Genomic DNA, 22,885 nt, shown 5'->3' with positions numbered 1-22,885 from the left:
GGTGCTTCTACTAAATACTGAGCAAAGGGTCTGAATACTTATGACCATGTGATATTTCAGTTTTTCTTTTTTAATAAATCTGCAAAAATGTCAAAAATTCTGTGTTTTTCTGTCAATATGGGGTGTTGTGTGTACATTGAGGAAAAAAATGAACTTAAATGATTTTAGCATATGGTTGCAATATAACAAAGAGTGAAAAATTTAAGGGGGTCTGAATACTTTCCGTACCCACTGTAAATACAGTCCATTTACCAAATAGAATCATAAAAAGAACATGAAACAGTTATTTATAGAAAAGTTGTGATGAAGCCTTATGAAGCTTTGTGCTGAAGAATGATCTGAAGCTCTGGGGCCTCAAATAGACACTACAGTGACACCTGCTGGATTTTAAACCCTGTAGCAGCTCTTCAGGAGCAGAGCTGAAGCTCTGCAGTGCCTCACTGATCTGTACAGTTTTAGCCTCATGTGTTCCACCAGAACAGCTCCAGGGCACGTTGACTCTCCATTTCTCTGAACCTTCCTGGAGGGATGAACACCGTTCTTCCAACAGATGTTCCCTCGTGTGGTGTTTTGATGGTGGTGGCGGAGATGCCGTCTAATGCGTCGCTCCAATATCTCCCATAGCTGTTCAACTGGGCTGAGACCTGGTGACTGGGAAGGCCACAGCGTCTGGTTCACATCATGGTCATCCTCATCAGACCAGTTAGTGACCCCTGGTGTCCTGTGGACAGGGGGGGCTCTGTCATCCTGGAGGAGACCGCTCAGTCCATCTGGTCTCTTTTCTTTTGTCATCCGTGTGTAGCAGTGCCTGTTGGCACAGCTGTGTACTGTGTACTCTCCTTGTAAAGCACTTGTACTTGTGTGTTTCCTTCCTTCTTTTCATGTCTTCATTTCTCTCTTTCTTTTACTTTATTCCTTTCATCTTTGTCTCTTTCCTTTCCTCCTTTCCTAAGTTACATCTTTGAATCCATTTTTCCTTTAATATTTTTCTTTTCTTCCTTTGTCTCTTTCCTCTATTTCTTCCTTCCCTGTTCCCCCTCTTTTCTCTCTTCATATTTCATTTCTTTATATTCCTCTCCTTCCTTCTTTGACTATTTATTTCTTCTTGCTCCATTTGTTCCTTTTGTCCATTTATTTGTTCATTTCTTTCTCTTTCCATTCATCTCCACTATTTTATGTATTTTCTTCATCCTTGTTTCTGTGTTAAATCCCCCCATCCATCCATCCCTCCCTCCCTCCAATCCAGCTGCACAGAAGCACATTACTTACCAGCCGAGGCAAACAGCAGCCTCCCTCCTCCCTCTGCCTCCTTTATCCCTTCATATCCCCCCTCCCCCTTCTCCTCTTCATCCTCCCAATCTGCGCAGACTCTCCCTCCCTCCTCCGCTGCCTCATTTTATGGTGGAGCTTCACATCTGCAGCGCTCCCTCTCTCTCAATGATGGTTTCCGTTTGAGGAGGTCCTTCTTCAGTCGGTCAGTCGCTCACAGAGGAGGAAGAGGAGCAGGAGCAGGAGGAGGTGTAGTTAGTGGCGGCTGCATCTGCATGGCGCTGGGGGGGGAGGCGACGCTCGGCTCGGCTTCACCATGATTGCCGTGTCGTTTAAATGTCGCTGCCAGATCCTGCGCAGGGTGAACAAAGGTAGAGAGACACAGAGGAACACTGGAAGAAAGCGAGAGAGAGCAGATGCGTGTGTGAAGCTAAGCATGTTTGCATGTGTAACATACATGTTGGCACGGTCGAGCGACATTTGACATTGAAAAGGGAGAGAGGGGGTTGTTTATGACCAAAGCCAGCTGTGAGTGTGTGTGTGCATCTAAGTGTGTGTGGTGCTGGAACTGATCGGCTGATGGAGTCATTCGGTCGATCGCTGCAGGTTGCTTTGGACGAGACACCTTCAGAGTGATTGTGAGCCCAGAGAGAGAGAGAGAGAGAGAACATCTTATTTTCATGAATGTAATATTCATGGTGTGTATGAGCAGAGGAGGACGGCGGGCAGACACACAGTGAGCTCACCTTTCTGTTAACCGGTCTAATTTGACTTGGTTTTGTTAGGACGTCTGGGGCTGTTTGGAGCTTCAGGTGTTCTCTTGTTTGGTATTCACTCATTTGCTGTGATTACACCTGTTCATCAGTGAATACACTCAACTTTATTTACACATCATGTAGAGACAGGGAGAGAAAACCAGCTCCAAGTGCTGGCACAGTATTTCACTTTTATTATGGTATATTACTGCCATATTACTCAGCACATGTAGTTAGAGTGCTGTCTTTAGTCTCTGTTAGTGTCTTCTTAATATAGTTTTCTTTAGTATATTTAGTTATTGTCTATCTCTATATACCATGTATCATTTTAAAGACACTGGTAAAACTGTGAATTATTAATATCTCCAATGATTTGCAGACAGAAAAGGCACAAAATCAAGTTGGGATAAAATCACAAATACATAAGTACATTTTTCTGTTGTGTTTGTGTGTAAAAATAGTGACACATCCCTGTTGTGTAACGATGTCTGAATAGTATTTTTACTTGTTTTACTGTGTATATTTATTACATAGTATGTAGATCTGTTTTATTTTGTTCTATCTATCGTGATTTAAGCATGTGATTTAATAAGCAGCATGAACATCAGTGAAATTGTTTACTGATTATTCATTTTATTTATTTTGTGACAAGCCCTGAAGAATATAAACAGAGTTTTTGTTTGTCTTTTTAAGAACCTGATGGATGCTGGTGTCTATATTTCACTTACCTACCACATAATCTCATAGATTTTGCTTAACTACTAAGCTATAACGAGCTGGTCACTTATGTCCATCTTACCTTGTAACTAGAACCCATTTGCATCAACCTTCCTTGTATTTTACCACTAATATTTAGAAGGTCATGAGGAAAATGTTCAGGAAATTAGCTGGAAAATACAGGACCTGCATTTTACTGCTGCTGTTGGTTTTTGCCTGTAGGTGGCGCTGGTCGGACTGAAGCTGCTTCTAGCTGAGAGTGAGTTCAGATGCTCGATTGTTGACATGCTGTGTGGCCTTGTTTAGCCAAATGTAGCTCAAACCTTTGAGATAATGTTATATATTTTATATAAGACGTGGCAGTGATCTGTACAGTTTGTGTGTGCAGGTTGAACTGTAGAAAGGGAGAGCTGCTGCTGCCCCACATCTGGAGGAGAAGGAGGAGGCTTAGCTTTCATCTTCAGTGTGTGCGTGTGTGCGTGCGTGCGTGCGTGCGTGTTCAGAGTTTTGTTGTGTTTCTGAGCTCAGCTGCTGGAACCAAACAGAAGAGACACAGAACAGATCTAGAGCCAATTAGAATAAACTAGAATAAATTAAAACAGAATATGAAATATAACCACACTGAAGACTGGAAGAGAACAACCGCACACTAAGCTGGAACAGAAGATAACACAAACATAAAGCAAAGCAGGCCGCAAACTCAGCTAACAATATAAAGGCAGCTTTTTTTCTTTCTGACACAGAGAGTTTCAGCACAACCAGTTAAAGGAACTGGTTGAGGTTTGGAGCCCAAGCTGGTAAACCTCTCAAGAGTTAAAGGGATGAGCTCAAACTCAATTAGATAAACTGGTACACCATTTGAACCAGATAGTCCTGGTGGTTGGCTTCAAAACCAGTGAAAGGAACTGGTAGGTTTTTTGAGAAACTAGTAGAGCTTCTAAACCAGTGTGTTATTGTGTATAGTAACGTATGTCGTGTGTTTCTTTGTGTTTCAGATGAGGGGCCATACACCAAGCACTCTACTGGGTCCAGACCTTCAGATGGAGCGCTGGCCATCAGGAGGCAGAGTATACCAGGTAACACGCATGAAGTAAAATCTGCTGAATCCAGCAGCTCTGAAACACAGAGGCAGCTGATGGCCTCTGGCTGTCACCTGCAGGAAATGGCCTGCGGTCGCAGTTTCTCTCCTCCTGCCTGCAGCTAGTGCCCTACTTGCAACTTCTATCCGAGTCCTGTGATCTGAATGAGCTAGTACTGCTGCAGTGATAAATATAAGCTGCATTTTCCCAGTGTTCAAATGAATGTCGGTGCTATTCTGCTACTGGGGAGCTGTTCCGCCGATGGGCAACCTTCCAGTCTTTCTCCAGTGACCACACACCATTTGAGAAACTGGTTCAGTACCTGTTACAGGAACTGGTTGAATGTCAGAATAATAAGAAATAACAACAGAGGTTTGGAGCTATTTAGAGGAACTGGTGGTGATGCAGAGCCAGTTACTGTAACTGGTGGATCTTTGGAACCAGTTCAAGGATACACCAATTGAGCTGTTATTGTTTTCAATCAGTAAGAGAAACTGGCAGAGCTTCACAAGTAGTTAGAGGAAGTGGTAGAAGTGTAGAGGTTTTGAACCAGTTATGGGGAGTGGTGGTGTTTCTACACCAGTTAGAGCCTCAGAACTAGTTTAGCAACCTGGTAGATGTTTGAACCAGTCAGAGGAACATGTGGAGCTTCAAAACCAGTTGATTAAAAAGCTGCTGCAATGTCATTTAGTGGAAAAGGTGAGGCTGTGGAAGTTTTTATCCTAATTTAATTTGATAGTGGACAGTTGAGGGGTGGCAAAATCTGGACAGTATGTGTCCAACTTTAGAGCAACTGGTTGAGCTTCAGATCCAGTTAGTGGAGTGCACAGCTTTATAGTCTCTTAGAGAAATGAGTTCAGTTTCAGAACCATTTACAGGAACTGGTGGAGTTTGTCAACCAGTTAAAGAAAGCTGTGAAGAAACTTCAGAACTCATCAAAGAAACTGGTAGAGCCTCTGAACCAGTTAGTGGAATGTTCCGAGTTTCAGAACCAGTGCAAGGAAACTGTAGAACTTCAAAAGTAGTTAAAGAACTGGAAGAGATCCTAAACCAGGTAGAGGAACTGGTAGTTCCTCAGAAGCAGATACACAAAGTAACAGAGCTTCACAACTACTAAGAAGAATGGTAGAGCTTTTGAACCAGTTAGATGAGCTTGTGGATCTATAACCAGTTGATAGATGAAATAGTAAAGCCTCAAGGGCTCTTACAGAAACTGGGAGAACCTCAGAAGCCGATAGAGGAACAAACAGAGCCTCACAACTTGTAACTCTTTCAAGTGTTTCTCACCCGCTGCTGCAGGAAACTGGTTCATCTCGTACTGTTTTCAGAACGGAATATTCTAGGCTTTACTTTTTCAGAGTGTACGCCGGAGCTGCTGAGTTAGAAAAGATGAAAAGGACACTGTAAAGCCTCTTTGGAGGAGGAGACAGTGATGGTCATTGCCAAAGATCAGATGTCTTAATCCTGTCTGAATGAAGGAGAGTGAAACTGTGCCCGATTAATATTCTAATACAGCATTTATATGAACTCATGCTCGCTGTTTTATCACCTGAGGACCGGTCACGTCACATTGTACCAGGTCTGCATTGAAATATCTCCCTCTGCATCTGTCTTTTCTGCTGTTAAATATTTCAGGTGTTTGATAAAATATAGATGGAAGACAGAAGAGAGGATGACTTCACTTCTCTGTGTGTCCAGGTTGTTATTTTATTTCTCCGTGTTGAGAGTCCCAGCACATGCTGGCGTCAGAGTGCAGAGAAAGGAGAGGGGCTGAGCTGGAACAAACAAAACTGGAAGAAATAAATTGTGCTGTGAAGTCATTTAATGGCACGGAATAATCACCTCCTTCTTATTGTGACATAGATGAGTTTCGGGGCTGCTCAGTGGTGGAGCTGATGAAGAAGGAGGGCACAACACTCGGGCTGACAGTTTCAGGAGGCATTGACAAGGATGGCAAACCGCGGGTTTCAAACCTGCGCCAGGGAGGCATTGCTGCCAGGTAACACATCACCTGGCTGGTTCACTGTGTCAGGTCATTGTACTCTGTTCTAACGTACACCCAGTGACTGTATATCTTCCATATATATATCAACAATAAATCACAAAATACAGCTACAAGAATGTGAACCTTAAAGTTGCTGTACATGGTGGATTTCATTCTGTGCTAAACTAACAGAGTTTGTCACCATCATTTAATTTGTTTTAAAGTTGCAAACCTGCAGACTTGTGTTAATTTAGCCTGAGTGCCTTGGCCTGGGTCTGCAATGGAATGCTGTGCTTATCTGTGAAAAAAGACAAAAACCAGCTGAAGTAAAATAAGAGCCGATGTTCTGGCGGTTTGCTCAGGAGTGACCAGTTGAATGTGGGCGACTACATCCGCTCTGTCAACGGCATCAACCTGGCCAAGTTCAGGCACGATGAGATCATCAGTCTACTGAAGAACGTCGGGGAGCGAGTCGTCCTGGAGGTCGAGTACGAACTGCCGCCTGTCTGTAAGTATTAGCAATAGTATTAGCAGTAATATACTGAGGGATATACAGTATACAGTATGCATTATAGTATATTTAAACCCATCTCTTCATTGGCGAACACACTGTACGGGCTTTTTACATTAACTGTTGACATTTTAAACAGTCGTTATTTACATCTGTAGACCTTTTTATTTTAGGAAATACGTGTGAATTTTTTATATTTTAGTGATTTTTATTTTATTTTTGTATGATATATATTTTTATTTTAGTGATTTATAGACATGGACTTTCATTGGAAAAGGCTTAAACACACATTGGGATAAAATCACTTTATTTCTTACCTTTTTCTGTTGTATTTGTGCATAGAAATAGTGAAACAGTAGTTTTTACAGCCTTGAACTGTTCTGTAATAATAATTTTGAAAGATTATGTCTGAAAATATTTTTGCGGCACACGTCTCGTTGTTAATGTGCTTTAGATTCCTGGCAGCTTTATAAATTGTTAAATTGACAAAATGCTCCAAAACAGCGTTTAAAAGCTAAAGTAAACAAATGCAAAGAGAGTCGGCAGAAATGAGCCAACCGGGGGGAGCTAATGCTGATGTGTTGATGCTGTGGTGTGTTGCAGCGGTGCAGGGGTCAGGGGTCATGTTTAAGAATGTGGAAGTCACCCTGCACAAAGAAGGAAACAGCTTCGGCTTCGTCATCAGAGGTGAGAGGAACTCTATGTGTGTGTGTGTGTGTGTGTGTGTGTGTGTGTGTGTGTGTGTGTGGACCATTAATATGAAATAAATAAAGTGAAATGCATGACATTATTGTGTGTTTTGCAGGTGGGGCCCATGAGGACAGGAACAAGTCTCGGCCCATCGGCATAACATCCATCAGGCCAGGCGGACCGGCCGACAGGTGAATGACCTCTGCCCTCTCTGTGCGTTTGTCTGAAGGGTTTTTGTCCACTGTTAATTCTGGCTCCTGATTTTGATTTAGTTTGTTGGTCTTTGAACAAACTGTAAGTTAGTTATTTAGTCAAGTTTGGGTCATTTGATTTTTGTACTTTTATTTTTAGTCACAAAAACTAAAGATATTTTTTGTCTATTTTTCATCTGTCATAATTTTCTATTATATTTGTCGTGTGTTTTTAATTGTTATGTCTTCTGAATATTTTGAGGCAACAGCTGCGGCCATCTTTGTTGTTTACAGTTACTATGGTTACAGGTGTTTACTTTCTGACACAAGTTCTCAAAAGTTCTCTAAATTCAGTTTTCATTATAAACTCTCTCTTGTTCCTGGTCACATAGTATTAGCATTAATTACCATAGCTACCTTGGCCTGTAGTTATCCAACTGTTAAAAGTCATATATTTGGACTTAAGTGAAAAATAAAAGTAAAATCCTTCAGTCTGTCTTTTCTCTGTCTTTCCAGAGAAGGAACCATCAAACCGGGTGATCGGCTGCTGAGCGTCGATGGGATTCGTCTCCATGGCAGCACTCTCTCTGAGGCCATGAGTATCCTGAAACAGTGCGGACAGGAAGCGACACTGCTGATCGAGTATGACGTCTCAGTCATGGGTCAGTGTAAACTCTCTGTATTCACCTCAAACAGTTAGTACAATCACATAAAACCAGTCAGCAACTATTTCAGTAATGAACCCTGTGAAAAAGCGTGTGAAGTAGATACCGAAAACTCTGTCTCTGTTTTCCGTCCCTCAGACTCAGTTGCCACGGCATCGGGGCCGCTGCTTGTAGAGGTTGCCAAGGCAACAGGGTCCAGTCTGGGCGTGGCTTTGTCTACCTCCATGTTCTGCAACAAACAGGTCATCATCATCGACAAGGTCAAACCAGCCAGCATAGCAGACAGGTACCTGACCTCTGACCCTGAAGGTTTGAAAGCTGATGGTTATCACTATAGATGTGAACAGAAAAAGGGGTTTCAAACAGTTTAGCGCTGATGCATGGATTCATTTTCTATTTCTATTTGTCTGTTCATTTTCACATTGTATTTATTATTTGTGTAATTTATTTCATGTTGTTTAGTTTTGTGTGTTTTTTATTAATTATGTTAAGCATAAGTTTTTAGGTTTGGTTTTGCAGGAGTTCCTAACTTGTGTGTGTGTGTTTTTGTGTGTGTCTACGTGTGCTCTATGTTTTTGTATGTGCAGGTGTGGTGCTCTTCATGCAGGAGATCATATTCTGTCTGTCGATGGGAAGTCGATGGAGTTTTGTTCTCTGGCTGAAGCCACTCAGCTGCTCTCTGCTTCTTGTCAGACCGTCCGTTTGGAGATCCTGCCACAACACCAGGCCCGACCAGCCCTGAATGCACCGCAGCATGGTATAAACATAGACATACCACACCCAGTGGGCCCTGAACACACCACAGCATGGAATAAACATAGACATACCACACCCAGTGGGTCCTGAATGCACCACAGCATAGAATAAACATGGACATACCACACCCAGTGGGCCCTGAACGCACCACAGCATGGTATAAACATAGACATACCACACCCAGTGGATCCTGAAAACACCACAGAATGGTATAAACATAGACATACCACACCCATGGGCCCTGAACGCACCACAGCACAGTATAAATGCACACACAAACTCTAGACAGAATTTTAAATACATACATAGGAAAAATTACATAAATAAGATGTAATCTTATATAATGCTGTGATACAAGTAGCTGCCTGACCTCTGACCTTCCCCCTTGTTTTAACCTCAACCCCCTCCTGTGTGTGTGTGTGTGTGTGTGTGGGTGTGTGTGTTTGCGCGTGTGCGTACAGTCAAGGTGCAGCGTAGTCCCCGCCCCCTACCCTGGGAGACTGGAGGCTCCGCCCCCATCCTCCCCCCCTACCACTACAACACGTACCACCCTGACCAATCAGCTGCCAGATCGCACAACCGCCATACAAGTAACCCTCGTACGTCCACATAGCTCTCTCCCTCTGAAGTGTATTTTATTTTGAAAGAGTGGCCTCTGCTCACCCTGTCTCTGACTCTGAAGTGTTTTATTTTGAAAGAGTGACATCTCTCTTTTCACTCACTCACTCATTCTCTCCCGGCTCCATGTCGGCCTATAGTCTCTCGTCCCTCAACATGAGCACCCTGCCCAGGAACATGTATCCTACAAGTCCACGGGGCACGTTGATGAGGAAGAAAGGCAAGAAGAAAGACTTCAAGAGCTCACGTGAGTCTGACCTCTGACCTCTGAGTGCCGGAGTGCACTTTTCACTCCACTCAGTCTCGACTCTTCCTGTCTCTCTGTCCATCAGTGTCTCTCGCGTCCAGCACCGTGGGTCTCGCTGGCCAGGTTGTTCACACGGAAACCACAGAGGTGACGTTGCTAGGTGACGGCATCATGGGGTTCGGCCTGCAGCTGCAGGGCGGAGTCTTCGCCACGGAAACCTTATCCTCGCCGCCGCTCATTGCTTACATCGACCCCGACAGCCCGGCTGAAAGGTGAACAGACCCCTTCGCTGTTTACTCTCTGTGTCACGATGTAGACTTAAATTATATAGAAAAAATCTGTCTGTCAGTAACTGATAATGTGTTTTGCAAATATTACAATTACAGCTTCCAACAATTTTCCCTTGTCCTGTTACATCTGAACCCCTGTGTCTGTGTTTGTAGGTGCGGCATCCTGCAGATCGGTGACCGGATTTTGTCCATAAATGGAGTTCCTACTGAAGACTCCACTTTGGAAGAAACCAATCAGCTGCTCAGAGACTCATCCATCACTGCTCAGCTCACACTGGAGATCGAGTTTGATGTGGCCGGTACACAAACACGCACACAGTTTTAGTTTATTTATTTCAGGTTGCCTTTAAAGAAAACCTAAAGCCTCCTCTTCTGCGATGGATTGGCGACCTGTCCAGGGTGTACCCTGCCTTCGCCCGATTGCCGACCGGGATTGGCTCTGGCGCCCCCTGTGACCCCGTTCAGGGACTAAGCGGTAGAAAATGAATGACTGAATGAATAAAGCCTCCTCTTGTCAAGGGCAGCAGAATCCTCTGTGCACTGTTGCTGTCGTCCACTGTTAATTATAGCTCCTGGTATTACTTTAGTCCTGGTTTCATGTGCTGCTCTGATTCGTTGAGCTTGGCTTCAGACAAGCAGCTAAAACATCAGACAACAATAACACGGTGATAATCCTCTATCAGACGTGTCGAGGATGATTTAGACATTTGAATCTGCACAGCACAAAATATTTATCAGGTGTCATGTTAAAGCTGACTGAAAGTAACCGATGGTAAAACTGTGTAAAGCTGATACATGAAGTAGTTGTCAGAAAATTCCAATTCTCCAATTTTGTCGGGATGTTTCAGTTCCACGCTAGTTATATCTGTTTTGCCAGGTGCTGTGGTTCGCTAGCGTGGGCCTGCAGTCTTACAAACACTCTGACCAGAATGAATGACCAAAATTCTCTGGGAGAATAAAATGGTTTGCAGCTGATGAAGAGAGTCTCCCAGTCCATGTGGCGAGTTTTCTCTAACACTGTGCCATCTTTACACCAGCCTTCATTAATGCAGAATCAGATTCCGCCTCCTCTGTGATCTGCTCTTTGTACCCGGAACCCCGGGATTTGTACCGCGCTGTCGCTGAGCCAAGTCTCCGTGGAGCATAGAGCAGCAGAGCGTGAGAAGTCAGAGTTAGTCTGGTTGATGAGAAGGAGTCCATCCATCTTGTTGGCTAGAGAGTGAAGATTTACTAGATGGATAGATGGGAGCGACGTCCGGGTCCCCCTCTGTCGCAACTTAACCAGGGCCCGATTTTCTTTTCTTTTTATATGTGTCTTCCTGTGTGTTGCTGTAGTTTGTCCGAGCTGTGTTGTCACCACCTTTCATCTGACTTTCTGTTGCTTTGCAGCTGATTAACATCAGTCTGTGGGTTTGTTTCTTACAGTCACAGTAGCTGATGTGAATTGCAGAAACAAACTGCTACTGAAATGCAAGATGATGCTTTTTATTAGCACAGCTAATATTTGCTCAAAACTTAATATTGTATAATTCTACAGACATGCATGCAGTTTATTGAATAATGCATTCAAACAGTCTTTAGTTCATTTGTCCATATGTCCATCAACACATTTTGTCAGTGTCTGTTTGCAAACTCTATTGTTTTCACTGTGATAAAAGTGTCTGAATGTTTCTCATCCTGGTTTTGTTGCTGCAGCAGAGACAAACAGTTTGGCATTGTTTTGGCTGACTGGCTGTCAGTCTGTGTTTAGTTCTGCTTCTTTGTAATTTGTCAGTGTAACATACTCCGGCTCGTGTAAATAACCACCTACATCCAGAGACAACACACCACGTTGTCAGCGGTGACTCACACACGGGGAACAATCTCCGAGGGAGGAGATGCTGCATGAGACGCCGCTGATGGTGATCACAGGATACCGGCAGCAAGGCCACATCGCTACTACGCTGTCTGCAGGGGAACTTTACCTTTCACCGAGATCAACGTTATGATCATCATGTTTCTGCGTGTCGTAAAATGGCTGTTTAACTGTGTCTTGTTGCTTTGTGTTGCTGAATAGTGCATGTTTACTCTATCCTTGTTACAGCTGCAGTCGAATTGATTGACAAAAAATGATCAACTATTTTGATGCCAGTTCATCATTTCATTTTTTTAATGAAAAATGTCAAATATTTGATGGTTGCAGCTTCTCAAACATGAGAATTTGTATGTGGTGTATTTTTTTATAAGCATATTTATTGAATTATAGTTACTTCAGGGCAGCACGGTGGCACAGTGGTTAGCGCCGTTGCCTCACAGCACGAAGGTTCCGGGTTCGGGTCCCGCCCAGGACCTTTCTGTGTGGAGTTTGCATGTTCTCCCCGTGCTTGCGTGGGTTCTCTCCGGGTACTCCGGCTTCCTCCCACAGTCCAAAGACATGCAGCTTAGGTTGATTGGTGTCTCTAAAATTGCCCATAGGAGTGCATGTGCGTGTGTCTGGTTGTTCGTCTATGTGTTAGCCCTGCGATGGATTGGCGAACTGTCCAGGGCGTACCCCGCCTTCGCCCGATGGCTGGCCGGGATTGGCTCCGGCCCCCCCGTGACCCCGTTCAGGGACAAGCGGTAGAAAATGAATGAATGAATGAATAGTTACTTCACTGCAGTATATTACTATTTACTGTAGTATATACTCTATCGCCCACTCTTTGCCGGTAATTATGAGGAAATTTACTATTGTTTTTCAAACGAAACACAGCAAACAAACACTGCACTAGTATTTTAGTGTATTAATAGCTCAGCCTGGATGGAGAGGCGTGAGCTTCTCTGACACCTGTAACAAGCCCATCTCTAAAACGTGGTCATCTGTGACTGAGACTATAATGAGGAGACAGATTTCATTTCACAGTGAAGTGAAATTTGCTGTTTTCCATCTCCTGTCTCTCAGAGTCGGTCATCCCCAGTTCTGGAACATTCCACGTGAAGCTCCCAAAGAAACCGGGCGTAGAGCTGGGAATCACCATCAGCTGTGAGTAAAGACACAAGCGAAATGAGAACGTTGTTCTTCAAGTTTCAGTTTAATACCTGAGATGTTTCTTAGATTTCTTATATGGACTGTTATTGCCCTCACTTGCTTCTTAATCCCACCCACATAACATAAGAGAAGAGAGGAATTGAGGAAAAATGGTGGAGGATCAAGGAACGATCATATAAGAGACATGAGAAACTTAACTGCAAGATTTATGACATCACAGCTATGGTGTAGCCAATCAGAGTCCAGTATGAAACATTTGTCAGTTCAATCTTACGCTTTGCTTTGATTTCATTTTTCTTTTCAACATTTAATCATTCTTACTCTTAGTCGTTGAGGGAACATGATCACCTGACAGTTTTCTGTCTGTGTGCAGCTCCGTCCAACAGGAAACCAGGTGATCCTCTGATCATCTCTGACATCAAGAAAGGCAGCGTCGCACACAGGTACACACTGGCACTTTATTAATTGTTTAGCTTTTACTTGCTGATGAAAACAGTAAAGGGTTTTGTCATAGTTCTTGTTTCTAAATGTTGCTTTTGTAGTTTTAATCTCACTTACTTCATTGAAGTTTTTACTGACACTCACTGCAGCGTCTGATGGTAGGACAGACTTAATGTGTGTTGATGCTCGGTCAGCTGCCTGTAGCTGGTTGATTAATTAGACCAGCAGTCCAGACCTGTGTGTGTGTGTGAGTGTGTGTGTGTGTGTGTGTGTGTGTGTGTGTGTGTGTGTGGTGTTATAGGTCAGGTGTTTTGGAGTGTGAAGCAGAAAATGTGAATGAAACAGCGTCTGTGGGGAGTAGCTGTATTCTGTCGATTATTTTTAACAGTACAGCAACATGGCAGTCGTTCCTGTGCTGTCTATTTATATAAACACGCATGTTACTGTTTTATTCTAGGACGGGGACGTTGGAGCTCGGAGACAAGCTGCTGGCCATCGATAACATCCGGGTGGAGAACTGCTCAATGGAGGAGGCCGTTCAGATCCTGCAGCAGTGTGAGGAGCTCGTCAAGCTGAAGATCCGGAAAGACGAGGACAACTCGGGTATCACTTCTTAGAGTTTATTTTCAGAGTATTTCCAGGTCTTAAAAGGCACTGAACACATTTCCAATAAAGGTTAGATGGATTTATTCACAAAGGTCTTGTATATACAGGAGTAAAGTAGAGATAAAATCAGTGTGAATCAACATGCACCACTTCACCAGTGGTACACATTATGCATGTTGACATCAGAGGCTGCAAAGTTCCTGCAGGGTGATTTCTTCTGGCCCTGAATGTGTTCGGAATTTTATATTATAGTATTTTATTTAAAAATCTTTACACTGAAGATTTGGACAGCATGGTGGAGCAATGGTTAGCACTTTTGCCCCACAGCGAGAAGGTTTTGGGTTTGAGCCCTGGCCAACCCACAGAGTTTGCATTTTCTCCCTGTGCTCTTTCTAAACCCAAAAGAAATATGACATTATTCACATGTCCCCAGTCACAGAGGGCAACCTGGCCAGTGGCCCCCAGGTAATTTGAGTTTGAGACCCCTGATATACAGTATATTTTCACCATTCTTTAACCAGCACCAGCACAGCCTGTCATCTGAAACTGACCTCTTTAAGGACTTCTCAAACTTTTCCAGGACCTACAAAACAAATCCTAGAAACTAAACAAAGATAAACTGGAACCTCCATCAGTCTTTTATTAATCCTCTGTTGTTTCCTCTATTGCCATCTTCAGGACAAACATTATAATTTTAGCATGGTGCTGAAAATGAAAATCATCAAACTGTTGGCTCCATGTGAACATCTGTCCCATCATGCCATGCGTTCTCAGTTCATCCCCCGAATGAATCCTTGCTGAATGTTTCAGATGAACAGGAAGTGTCTGGCAGCATCATCTACACGGTGGAGCTGCAGCGCTATGGAGGCCCGCTGGGAATCACCATCTCAGGCACCGAGGAGCCCTTCGACCCCATCATCATCTCCTCACTAAGCAAGGGGGGGCTGGCTGAGAGGTACACGCATTTGTACTGTGTGTTAAATTTAACATTCATCTAATGATCTCTGATGCCATGTTTAAGAGGCTGATAACCTATTAAATATAAATATAAAATAAATGGGGAAACAAAGGCTACAAGTTCAAGCAAACAGGTAAGGAACTACATTGATATGAGTTTTAGTTATTTTTAGACAGAGAGATAGAAAACCAAGAGAACATGGTAAACACATTGACTGAAAATAAATAGAATTACCGCCTCTGCCTCTTCTGTATGCCTCCACCAACCAGTCAAATACACAGGAATAGCACAGATGTGAGGTCACTGTGACCTTGACCTTTGACCCATAAGCTCCAAAATCCAGTCAGTTCTTCCTTGAGTCAAAGTAAACACTTGTGGCAAATTTGAAGAAATTCCCTCAAAGCATTTCTGAGATGGGGTGTTCACCAGAGTGGGCCAGCCAGACGTCTTTTTACAGTTAATCTTGTCACGAGTTTCTGCAGCTGCCCTTACCGAGGCTATGTTTGTGTGTGTGTTGTAGGACTGGCGCGATCCATGTGGGAGATCGTATTCTGGCGATCAACAGCAGCAGTCTGAAGGGAAAGCCTCTGAGTGAAGCCATCAGTTTGCTGCAGCAAGCAGGCGAGACGGTCACCCTGAAGATCAAGAAGCAGGGAGAACGTACGCACTCACCTACACTCTCTTTCACATGATTAAAACCATTATTAGGGACAATGTCAGAATTTCACATAAAGATGAAAATTCATTGACCCGTCACTCTGAAATCAGGGCTGGGTCAGGTCTGGTTTGTTAGTTTAACACATCACTGCCGTGTTCCCGGCTCTGGTGTGAACACAGCTCCGAAACTGCCACAGATGTAACTGAAATGTGAGCCGCGTACATTCAAGAATAACAATCAGGTCGTGTGTTTCCTCCCAAACCGCTGGGTTACAATATGTTCCTTCCAGTTTGGCCTGATCAGAAGCCTCTCCATAAATGTCCAGCACACGTGAAACGTCCTCATCTCTAGATGCCTACCCGATGGATAAGAACTTCTAAACATCATAAACTTTTGCACAGTGCTGTCTTCAGTTTTCTCTTAAACTGATTGTGCACTTTGTTCCCTGAGATTGACTCTTTGTTTCCTTCTTTATGCTTCACCTCTGTAGTTTCAAGCCCAAAGTCTTGTGTGATTGGTCCAGGCCTGGGGTTGGGGGCAGGGCTCGGGCAGGAGAACCAGGATGGGCAGGAGGACCCTGTCATTATGGTTGCGCCTCGGTCGAGTCAGAGAGCATTCGGCACGCTGCCATCCGTCGACAGCGCTGTCGAGTCCTGGGATGGATCCAATATGGACAGCAGTTTCACCACACCAGGTAGGGACCTGACCTCTGACCCCTGACCTCCTCCTTCAATTCAGGATATCAGCAGATCTGAAAAAGTCTTTAAAATCATTCAATTTTGTTCCAGTAAAGTAGAGGTAAAGGTATTAAATTGCATTATGTGTAGTATTAAAAAGGTCTAAACAAAGTATAAATTAAAAAATATAATTTGGTGTACACTGCTGAAGCCCTGTTGATACTTAGGGTAATAGAATAGTTCTGTCTTTGTTTGTAGCTCCTTCGTTTCCGGCGTCTCCGTACAGTTTCCACGAGTGGCGCAGCATCAAGACAACAAACAGTCAGTCATCATCCTCCACTCGCCAGAGAGCCAATCCCCTGTCAGATCTGGGTCTGAGTGATGATGAATGGGACCGCCCACCACTTGGAGGGTGAGACAGAAGGAAATTAGAAAGCAAATTTCTAAGTGGAAGTAAATGGAACTCGACAAATGTGTAATTATTGGAACAAGTTTATATATTACTACTAAATATATTGAAAAAATTAAAAACCTGTATAAAACATACAATAATGGCTGAATAACATTTACACACACCAGAGCATTGATCATAAACCCATAATAAACATTTGCAACATTTATTAAACAGCAGTGTCAGCACTTATCAAAACTATCCAGCATGTAATTAAAATCCAGGTCTTTGCCAAGATCACAGGAATTTTGATTATTTTCCATCAAGTACTTTTGTGATTGCTTAAGTTTTAATGCACCAAAACCTAATGATGTTGGCTCTCGTCATAGGCTCTGTCATTCTGGTTTGTTTTCTACCTCTTATGTCTTATGATAACATCAGTTGAAAACTCATCTGTATCAGCCAGCCAGTTTCACATTTTTACATTTCTAAAATTCCCCCAGATCCCCCCAAGTCGATATTAGCATGTTAGAATTCCTTAGTCAAATGAGTTGGCGTTACTAGCGGCAAGCTAACGGCGGTAACAGCAGTGTGTCTCTGTCTGCAGTGCCTGTGATCTGCCCAGTGGTCTAATCAATGACAGCAGGTACCACACTGACCTTTGACCTTTAACCCCCCACACAATCCACTTGTCTGACCTCCAGCAGGAACCCTGACCTGGTGACCTTTGACCCCTGCCACACTGACACATATACCTGGTGGTTGTGTACGTTGTCACTCTCACCAGCCTGACCTGTGTGTGTGAAGCCATCAGGCTGTTCTCCCCCCCTGATTGGCTGACCTTTGACCTTTCCTTCAGGTTCACTGTGGGACATGATGGGACAGAACCGGACCAGGAGGAGAACTTTTGGTCTCAGGCCCTGGAGGATCTGGAGACCTGTGGCCAGAGTGGCATCCTCAGAGAGCTGGAAGTGAGCACTACTGTTACAGTTACTACTGTTAGACAGAGTAGTAGTACTTGGAGCTTAAGCTAGCTAATATTTGTGGTAGCTATACATGTAGTAGTACTGGTAGAACAAGTAGTTGTAGGGCTGGGTATAATAGAACATTTGTACTGATACAATATCTCGCTTTCAATTCCAAAACTGTTTTTTCAATAGCTTTGAGGAATTTAAATGTTTTTATGGGAAAATAGAACCAGTCAAAATTTAGAGAATTAGCAAAGATTTTACTTGATGTGACCATGTAAGTGTAATTCAATGGATTCATAGGATCTTTAAATGCATGAGCTGAATAACCACATTACCAAACAATCAAACAGCGAATCAGTCACTCAATGAATCATAGTATCAATCACTCAATACACAACATCAGCACTCAGTCAGCAATCAGCCATGAGAAGATTAAGAATATCAAAGCCAAAAGTGTTTAAATAATAAAATGTTTACAATTATCTTTTAAAAAAAAATCTATCTTAAATAAAAATGTGGTTGCTCAGTACTTTAGACAAGTACATCACAATAACACAACATGATCATATTTTCAGGAGTCTTTTAACAAACATAGAGGATTATACTGAATTACTGCCCAGCCCTGTGAAGTAGTAGTATTTCAGGTGTACACTCAGTTTCATGTTTCATCTTTGGAAATGCAGCAGTAAATGTTAGTGACTGAGCTGAAAAGAGAAATGACTCCTTCTCTTCCAGGAGTCTGGAAAGGAGTCGCACCTCCTCACTCTGGTATCCTCCCTCCTCCCCACTACTAACGCTCCTCCTGTCCTCTCCTCTCTCTAACTGGACTTTTAGCTCTGTTAAACACTAGGCGTGTTTTTGAATGTGACTCTAACTGCACCGCAGCAGCAAGCCACGCACCATAGTGACGTCATTGTGACATTTTGGTGACATCACCCAGCTTCTGACCAATCACGTGGCAAAGTCATGTTGCACCAGGCATGGCAGTTTTGAGCAAGGCATGCTGGGAGAGCTTGTGCAAGGCCTGATGGGTAGTTTGTTTTACCAGTGATGAAGCAGATCTGTCAGTCATGCATGCGTCTGATGAGTCCTTGATTCTGATTGGCTGAGATGTGGGCATCTGTTGAGTGATATGTGAAGGTTTGTGCAAAAGCTAGAAACTATTATTAAGAAGAGTGGGAAATCTCAGTAGAAATTTGAGTAGATTCTTAGAAAAACAATAGATCCTGTTGGAAGACCTCTTCAGTAAAAGGAACAATACTGTCAGTATCAGTAAAAATGTCAATAGCAGGAAAAACATTAAAAGTCCCAGTAGAAACAATTGCAGATTTACACAACAGCCAGATAAATAGAAATAATAGATGTTATCAGTAGATCCTGTAAATAAGGACAAAAGTAGATGCTTTTGGTAGATCTGGTCCTCGGTAAAAACCGTAGATCCTAGAAAGAGAAAGTTAGACAATAACCACAGAACCTGCCAGTAGAACAGCAGTAAATCCCATCAGAAGAAGAAACAATAAAATCTGTTACTGGATTTTTTTTAGTAGAAACGCATCCTGTCCTGGTGTGATTGTGCAGCTGGGGTCAAAGGTCATACCCCAAGGCTGCTTTTGATCTCCATGTTTCTGAATGATCCAACTGAGTGTTGCTGACTGCTGATTTGTGGCTTTGGTTGATTGGCTTTCTCTGATTGGCTTTCTCCAGGCAACCATCATGTCAGGCTCGACCCTCAGTCTGAACCATGACCCCACACCCCTGCGCAGCACTCTGGGACGCCAGGCGAGCTTCCAGGAACGCAGCAGCTCCAGACCTCAGGTAAACATGGCTGACCTCTGTCCGTGCAAATTCTGTCATCCAGGTCGTAGTATGCTGAAAAAATGTAGAAACAAAAATCATCTGGACTTGGTTTTAGGTAGAAGACGTTTCACCTCTCATTGGGGGAGGCGACAGTGGTGCGGTGGGTAGAGCAGTCATCTCCCAACCAGAAGGTTGAAGGTTCGAATCAGTCCACTTGTCGAAGTGTCCTTGGGCAAGACACTGAACCCCCCGTTGCCCCCAATGGTTAGAGCCATCGGTTGAGGTGGCGCTGCAGATGGCTGCCATTGGTTCTGTACCGGAAACAAATTCCTTGTGTGTAACATACTTGGCCAATAAAGGTGATTATCCTGATTATCCAAGAGGCTTTGTCCTCCACCTGAAGGACAAAGGACATTCTTTCAAAGAGAGTGAAGTCCAGATCCTTTCCAGAGAACATCGCTGGTTTGAGAGAGGAGTCAAGGAAGCAATTTTTGTCCAATAGAACACCCCTCTCTAAATAGGGGTGGTGGATTAAGACACATCTTGTCATCTATCTACAACTCTGTTTTGAGATCTCTACCCAAACATTCCCACCCTAATTCACACCAGCACAATAGGCGCCGGTCCACAGATGAGGGTTCAAAGACAGGTAACGACGCTCACCGATACTGGGCTATAATGACTCAGTTGTTAGTGGACATTGTTGGCCTTCAAAGGACTGGAATCGGAACGAGTCAGTCATTAGGGGACATTGTTGGCCGGACTGAAACCCCGCCCAGGGGGATAAATATCTCCTGCTCACCACCAGTCAGACAGAACTGATGAGAGGTGAAACGTCTTCTACCTTGTTGGACCCAGCTCTTTTCACCACGTTAACTCTGAGAGACGAAGCAGTCCGAGTAACTTCAAAACAGTGCTGATTTATTCAATGAACACAGGTAAAATTAACATTACACGTGTTAGGTATTTTTTAGTCAGATAGAAATTGGATTGATTCTTTATGTATTAGAAATGTTTAGTGGAGATAGGATGTCTAGTTAGACTGTTAAATGCTTAGGCATGCTTATGAGTTTCTACAACGTACATCTGGTCAAGGGTAACTAGAGAGAAGAGTTGATGACTGTCTGCAGACAGGGTGTTTAATATTATTATTACGACGTGTATAACTGTAGCTTAAGCCATAATATGTTCTCATGTTTAAGTCACGACATGTACTAGAGGTTGTGAGAATGTTTTTAGTTACACACCACTTAATCAACAGACACACACACATGCACATTGATTTGCTTCATGTTTTGACTACTGCTATGGCCAGCTGCAAGGCTGGCAACAGAGACGTCGCGGTTGACGTTTCTGTGTAGTACGGGGCTAGCCCAACCGAAGGGATATAATGTTTGGAGGTGCAAGATACTTAAGCGTGTAATGTTAATTTTACCTGTGATCCTTTGAATAAATCAGCACTGTTTTGAAGTTACTTGGACTGTCTCGTCTCTCAGAGTTAGCAATGGTAATAAGAGCCATAATCCTACACACGCTCAGGAGTCCAAAATGCACGCAGGCAGCTGAAAGATGAAAAGCCCTGAACCATAACAGGCCTATACATTATATCACTTTGGGCTAGCCCCATACTACACAGAGACGCTAAACCGTGACGTCTCCCGGTGCCAGCTTTGCAGCTGGCCATAGCAGTAGTCACAGCATGAAGAAAATCAATGTGTGAATGTATGTTGATTATGTGGAGTGTAGCTAAAACATTCTGACATGACATTAAGCATAAGAAAATATTATGACTACGACTATGGTTAAACACGTCATAACAACAATAAACCTTCTGTCTCCTAACAGCAATCAACTTTTGTTTAGTTATCCTTGAACCTGAACAACCTGGAGTACCCTTATGGGAATGACTAAGCATTTTACAGCCTGAGCTAGACGTCCTGTCTACACTAAACATTTCTAATACATAAAGTGTCTAACCAATGTATCTGACTAAAAATACCTTACAACCTAAAACCAAGTCCAGATCATTTTTTTCTACGTTTTTTCAGATGGGTGACCTCTGACCTGTGAGGTATGTTATGTCAAATCCTAATCGTATTTTTAATGTTTTGAACTATTGTTGTGAACTTCCTCAGGTCACTCCTCGGTCCAACACACTGCCCTCTGACCCCCAGCGCAGAGCCTTTGCTATGAGGAAGATGAGGCAGGAAGTCAATGAGATCCTAAACCAGAACCCTGTGGAACTTCACAAGGTGACCTTTGACCCCTGAATATCACACTTCAGAGTGGCAGGATATTAACGTACTTGTGATCCTAACAGTGTGTTTCTGTTTATAGCTGACTCTAGAGAAGGCCTCGGACCTGGAGGATTTTGGTTTCAGTGTTTCTGATGGTTTATTAGATCGTGGCGTGTACGTTAACAACATCCGACCAGGAGGCCCGGCAGAGTGTGGTGGCCTCCAAGCCTATGATCGAATACTACAGGTACAAACAAACAATTACAGTATGTACAGCCATGCACCTCTGTGAGGATGTACTCACCCACAGCAGAGCTTTGAGCTAAATGCTCATGTTAGCATGCTAACATACAGCAACAAGGCTAATAGATGTATTTCCTGTTTACAAACATTAGAGGACACGTGCACATCGACGCAGACAAAGCGCACCAGTGTACTATTATTTTTGCTTATCTTTGGGAGATTTTCATCGTTTTAAATAGTAATCTGTTGAACAAAGCCAGTGACTACCTTCAAACCATGTGTGGTCTTTCACTGAAGTGCTATTACACAGCATTGTTAACAGTCTACATAAAAATGCACAGAAAATCACATTATTCATATCGCTTATCCACATTTTCTGAAACTTAAAACAAAAATAATAGTAGCCATTTGTAGTGTAACAACTGTATATTTGCAGTTACCCTCATTTCTGCTTTTTAGCATCTTTATAGCTAACAATAACAACTGTGATTAGTAGTTATCACCCAGCCCTTAATAACATGGATTAGCCTGTTTTGATAAATAAAATGCCCTCTGTCTTATTTTAGCCAGTTAGCAGCTTATGCTAACTAGCACTAACCACAAAATACAACTGAGCTTGATGACATTAGTTTTGCAGGTATTTAGTTATAAATAGTGTTGGACTGCTACTAATCTAGCCACGGGGGTTGAAAAAGAAAGAAGGAGGAAAGAAGATAAGGAAACATGGTGGTGGAACGAGGAAGTACAGGACAGCATTCAGAGGAAGAGGCTAGCTAAAAAGAAGTGGGACATAGAAAGGACTGAAGACAGTAGACAGGATTACAAGAAATTGCAGCGTAGAGTGAAGAGGGAGGTGGTAATGGCCAAACAGAAAGCATATGATGAGTTGTATGCCAGGTTAGACACACGGGAAGGTGAGAAGGACTTGTACAGATTAGTGAGACAGAGAGATAGAGATGGGAAGGATGTGCAACAGATAAGGGTGATTAAAGACAGAGATGGAAAGGTGCTAACAAGTGATGAGAGTGCAGAGAAGATGGAAGGAGTATTTTGAGGAACTGATGAATGAGGAAAATGAGAGGGAAAGAAGGGGGGAAGAGGTGAATATTGTAGAGCAGGAAGTAGCA

At 43.2% G+C, this 22,885-nt stretch overlaps 1 protein-coding gene across 1 annotated transcript in view; it reads left to right on the top strand.

The window, feature by feature from the left end:
* Positions 1-1,384: 1,384 nt before the first annotated feature.
* Positions 1,385-22,885, top strand: part of grip1 (glutamate receptor interacting protein 1) — a 30,274-nt gene continuing 8,773 nt past the window's right edge. The window contains exons 1-23 of the mRNA XM_020624878.1: positions 1,385-1,640; positions 3,737-3,817; positions 5,684-5,819; positions 6,167-6,312; positions 6,919-7,002; positions 7,121-7,196; positions 7,713-7,858; positions 8,000-8,147; positions 8,449-8,632; positions 9,344-9,482; positions 9,568-9,754; positions 9,926-10,071; positions 12,693-12,773; positions 13,153-13,222; positions 13,678-13,823; positions 14,637-14,781; positions 15,305-15,444; positions 15,933-16,136; positions 16,378-16,531; positions 17,370-17,481; positions 19,186-19,296; positions 21,414-21,530; positions 21,616-21,762. Of these exons, the coding sequence (XP_020480534.1) occupies positions 1,586-1,640; positions 3,737-3,817; positions 5,684-5,819; positions 6,167-6,312; positions 6,919-7,002; positions 7,121-7,196; positions 7,713-7,858; positions 8,000-8,147; positions 8,449-8,632; positions 9,344-9,482; positions 9,568-9,754; positions 9,926-10,071; positions 12,693-12,773; positions 13,153-13,222; positions 13,678-13,823; positions 14,637-14,781; positions 15,305-15,444; positions 15,933-16,136; positions 16,378-16,531; positions 17,370-17,481; positions 19,186-19,296; positions 21,414-21,530; positions 21,616-21,762 (2,955 nt within the window). The 5' untranslated portion in view covers positions 1,385-1,585. The remainder of the gene's footprint in view (positions 1,641-3,736; positions 3,818-5,683; positions 5,820-6,166; positions 6,313-6,918; positions 7,003-7,120; positions 7,197-7,712; positions 7,859-7,999; positions 8,148-8,448; positions 8,633-9,343; positions 9,483-9,567; positions 9,755-9,925; positions 10,072-12,692; positions 12,774-13,152; positions 13,223-13,677; positions 13,824-14,636; positions 14,782-15,304; positions 15,445-15,932; positions 16,137-16,377; positions 16,532-17,369; positions 17,482-19,185; positions 19,297-21,413; positions 21,531-21,615; positions 21,763-22,885) is intronic.

The sequence above is a fragment of the Monopterus albus genome, unplaced genomic scaffold (genome assembly GCF_001952655.1).
Source record: "Monopterus albus unplaced genomic scaffold, M_albus_1.0 scaffold341.1, whole genome shotgun sequence".
NCBI lineage: Eukaryota > Metazoa > Chordata > Actinopteri > Synbranchiformes > Synbranchidae > Monopterus > Monopterus albus.
The sequence above is the reverse complement of the archived record's forward strand: the minus strand, read 5'-3'. Positions and strand labels throughout refer to the sequence as shown.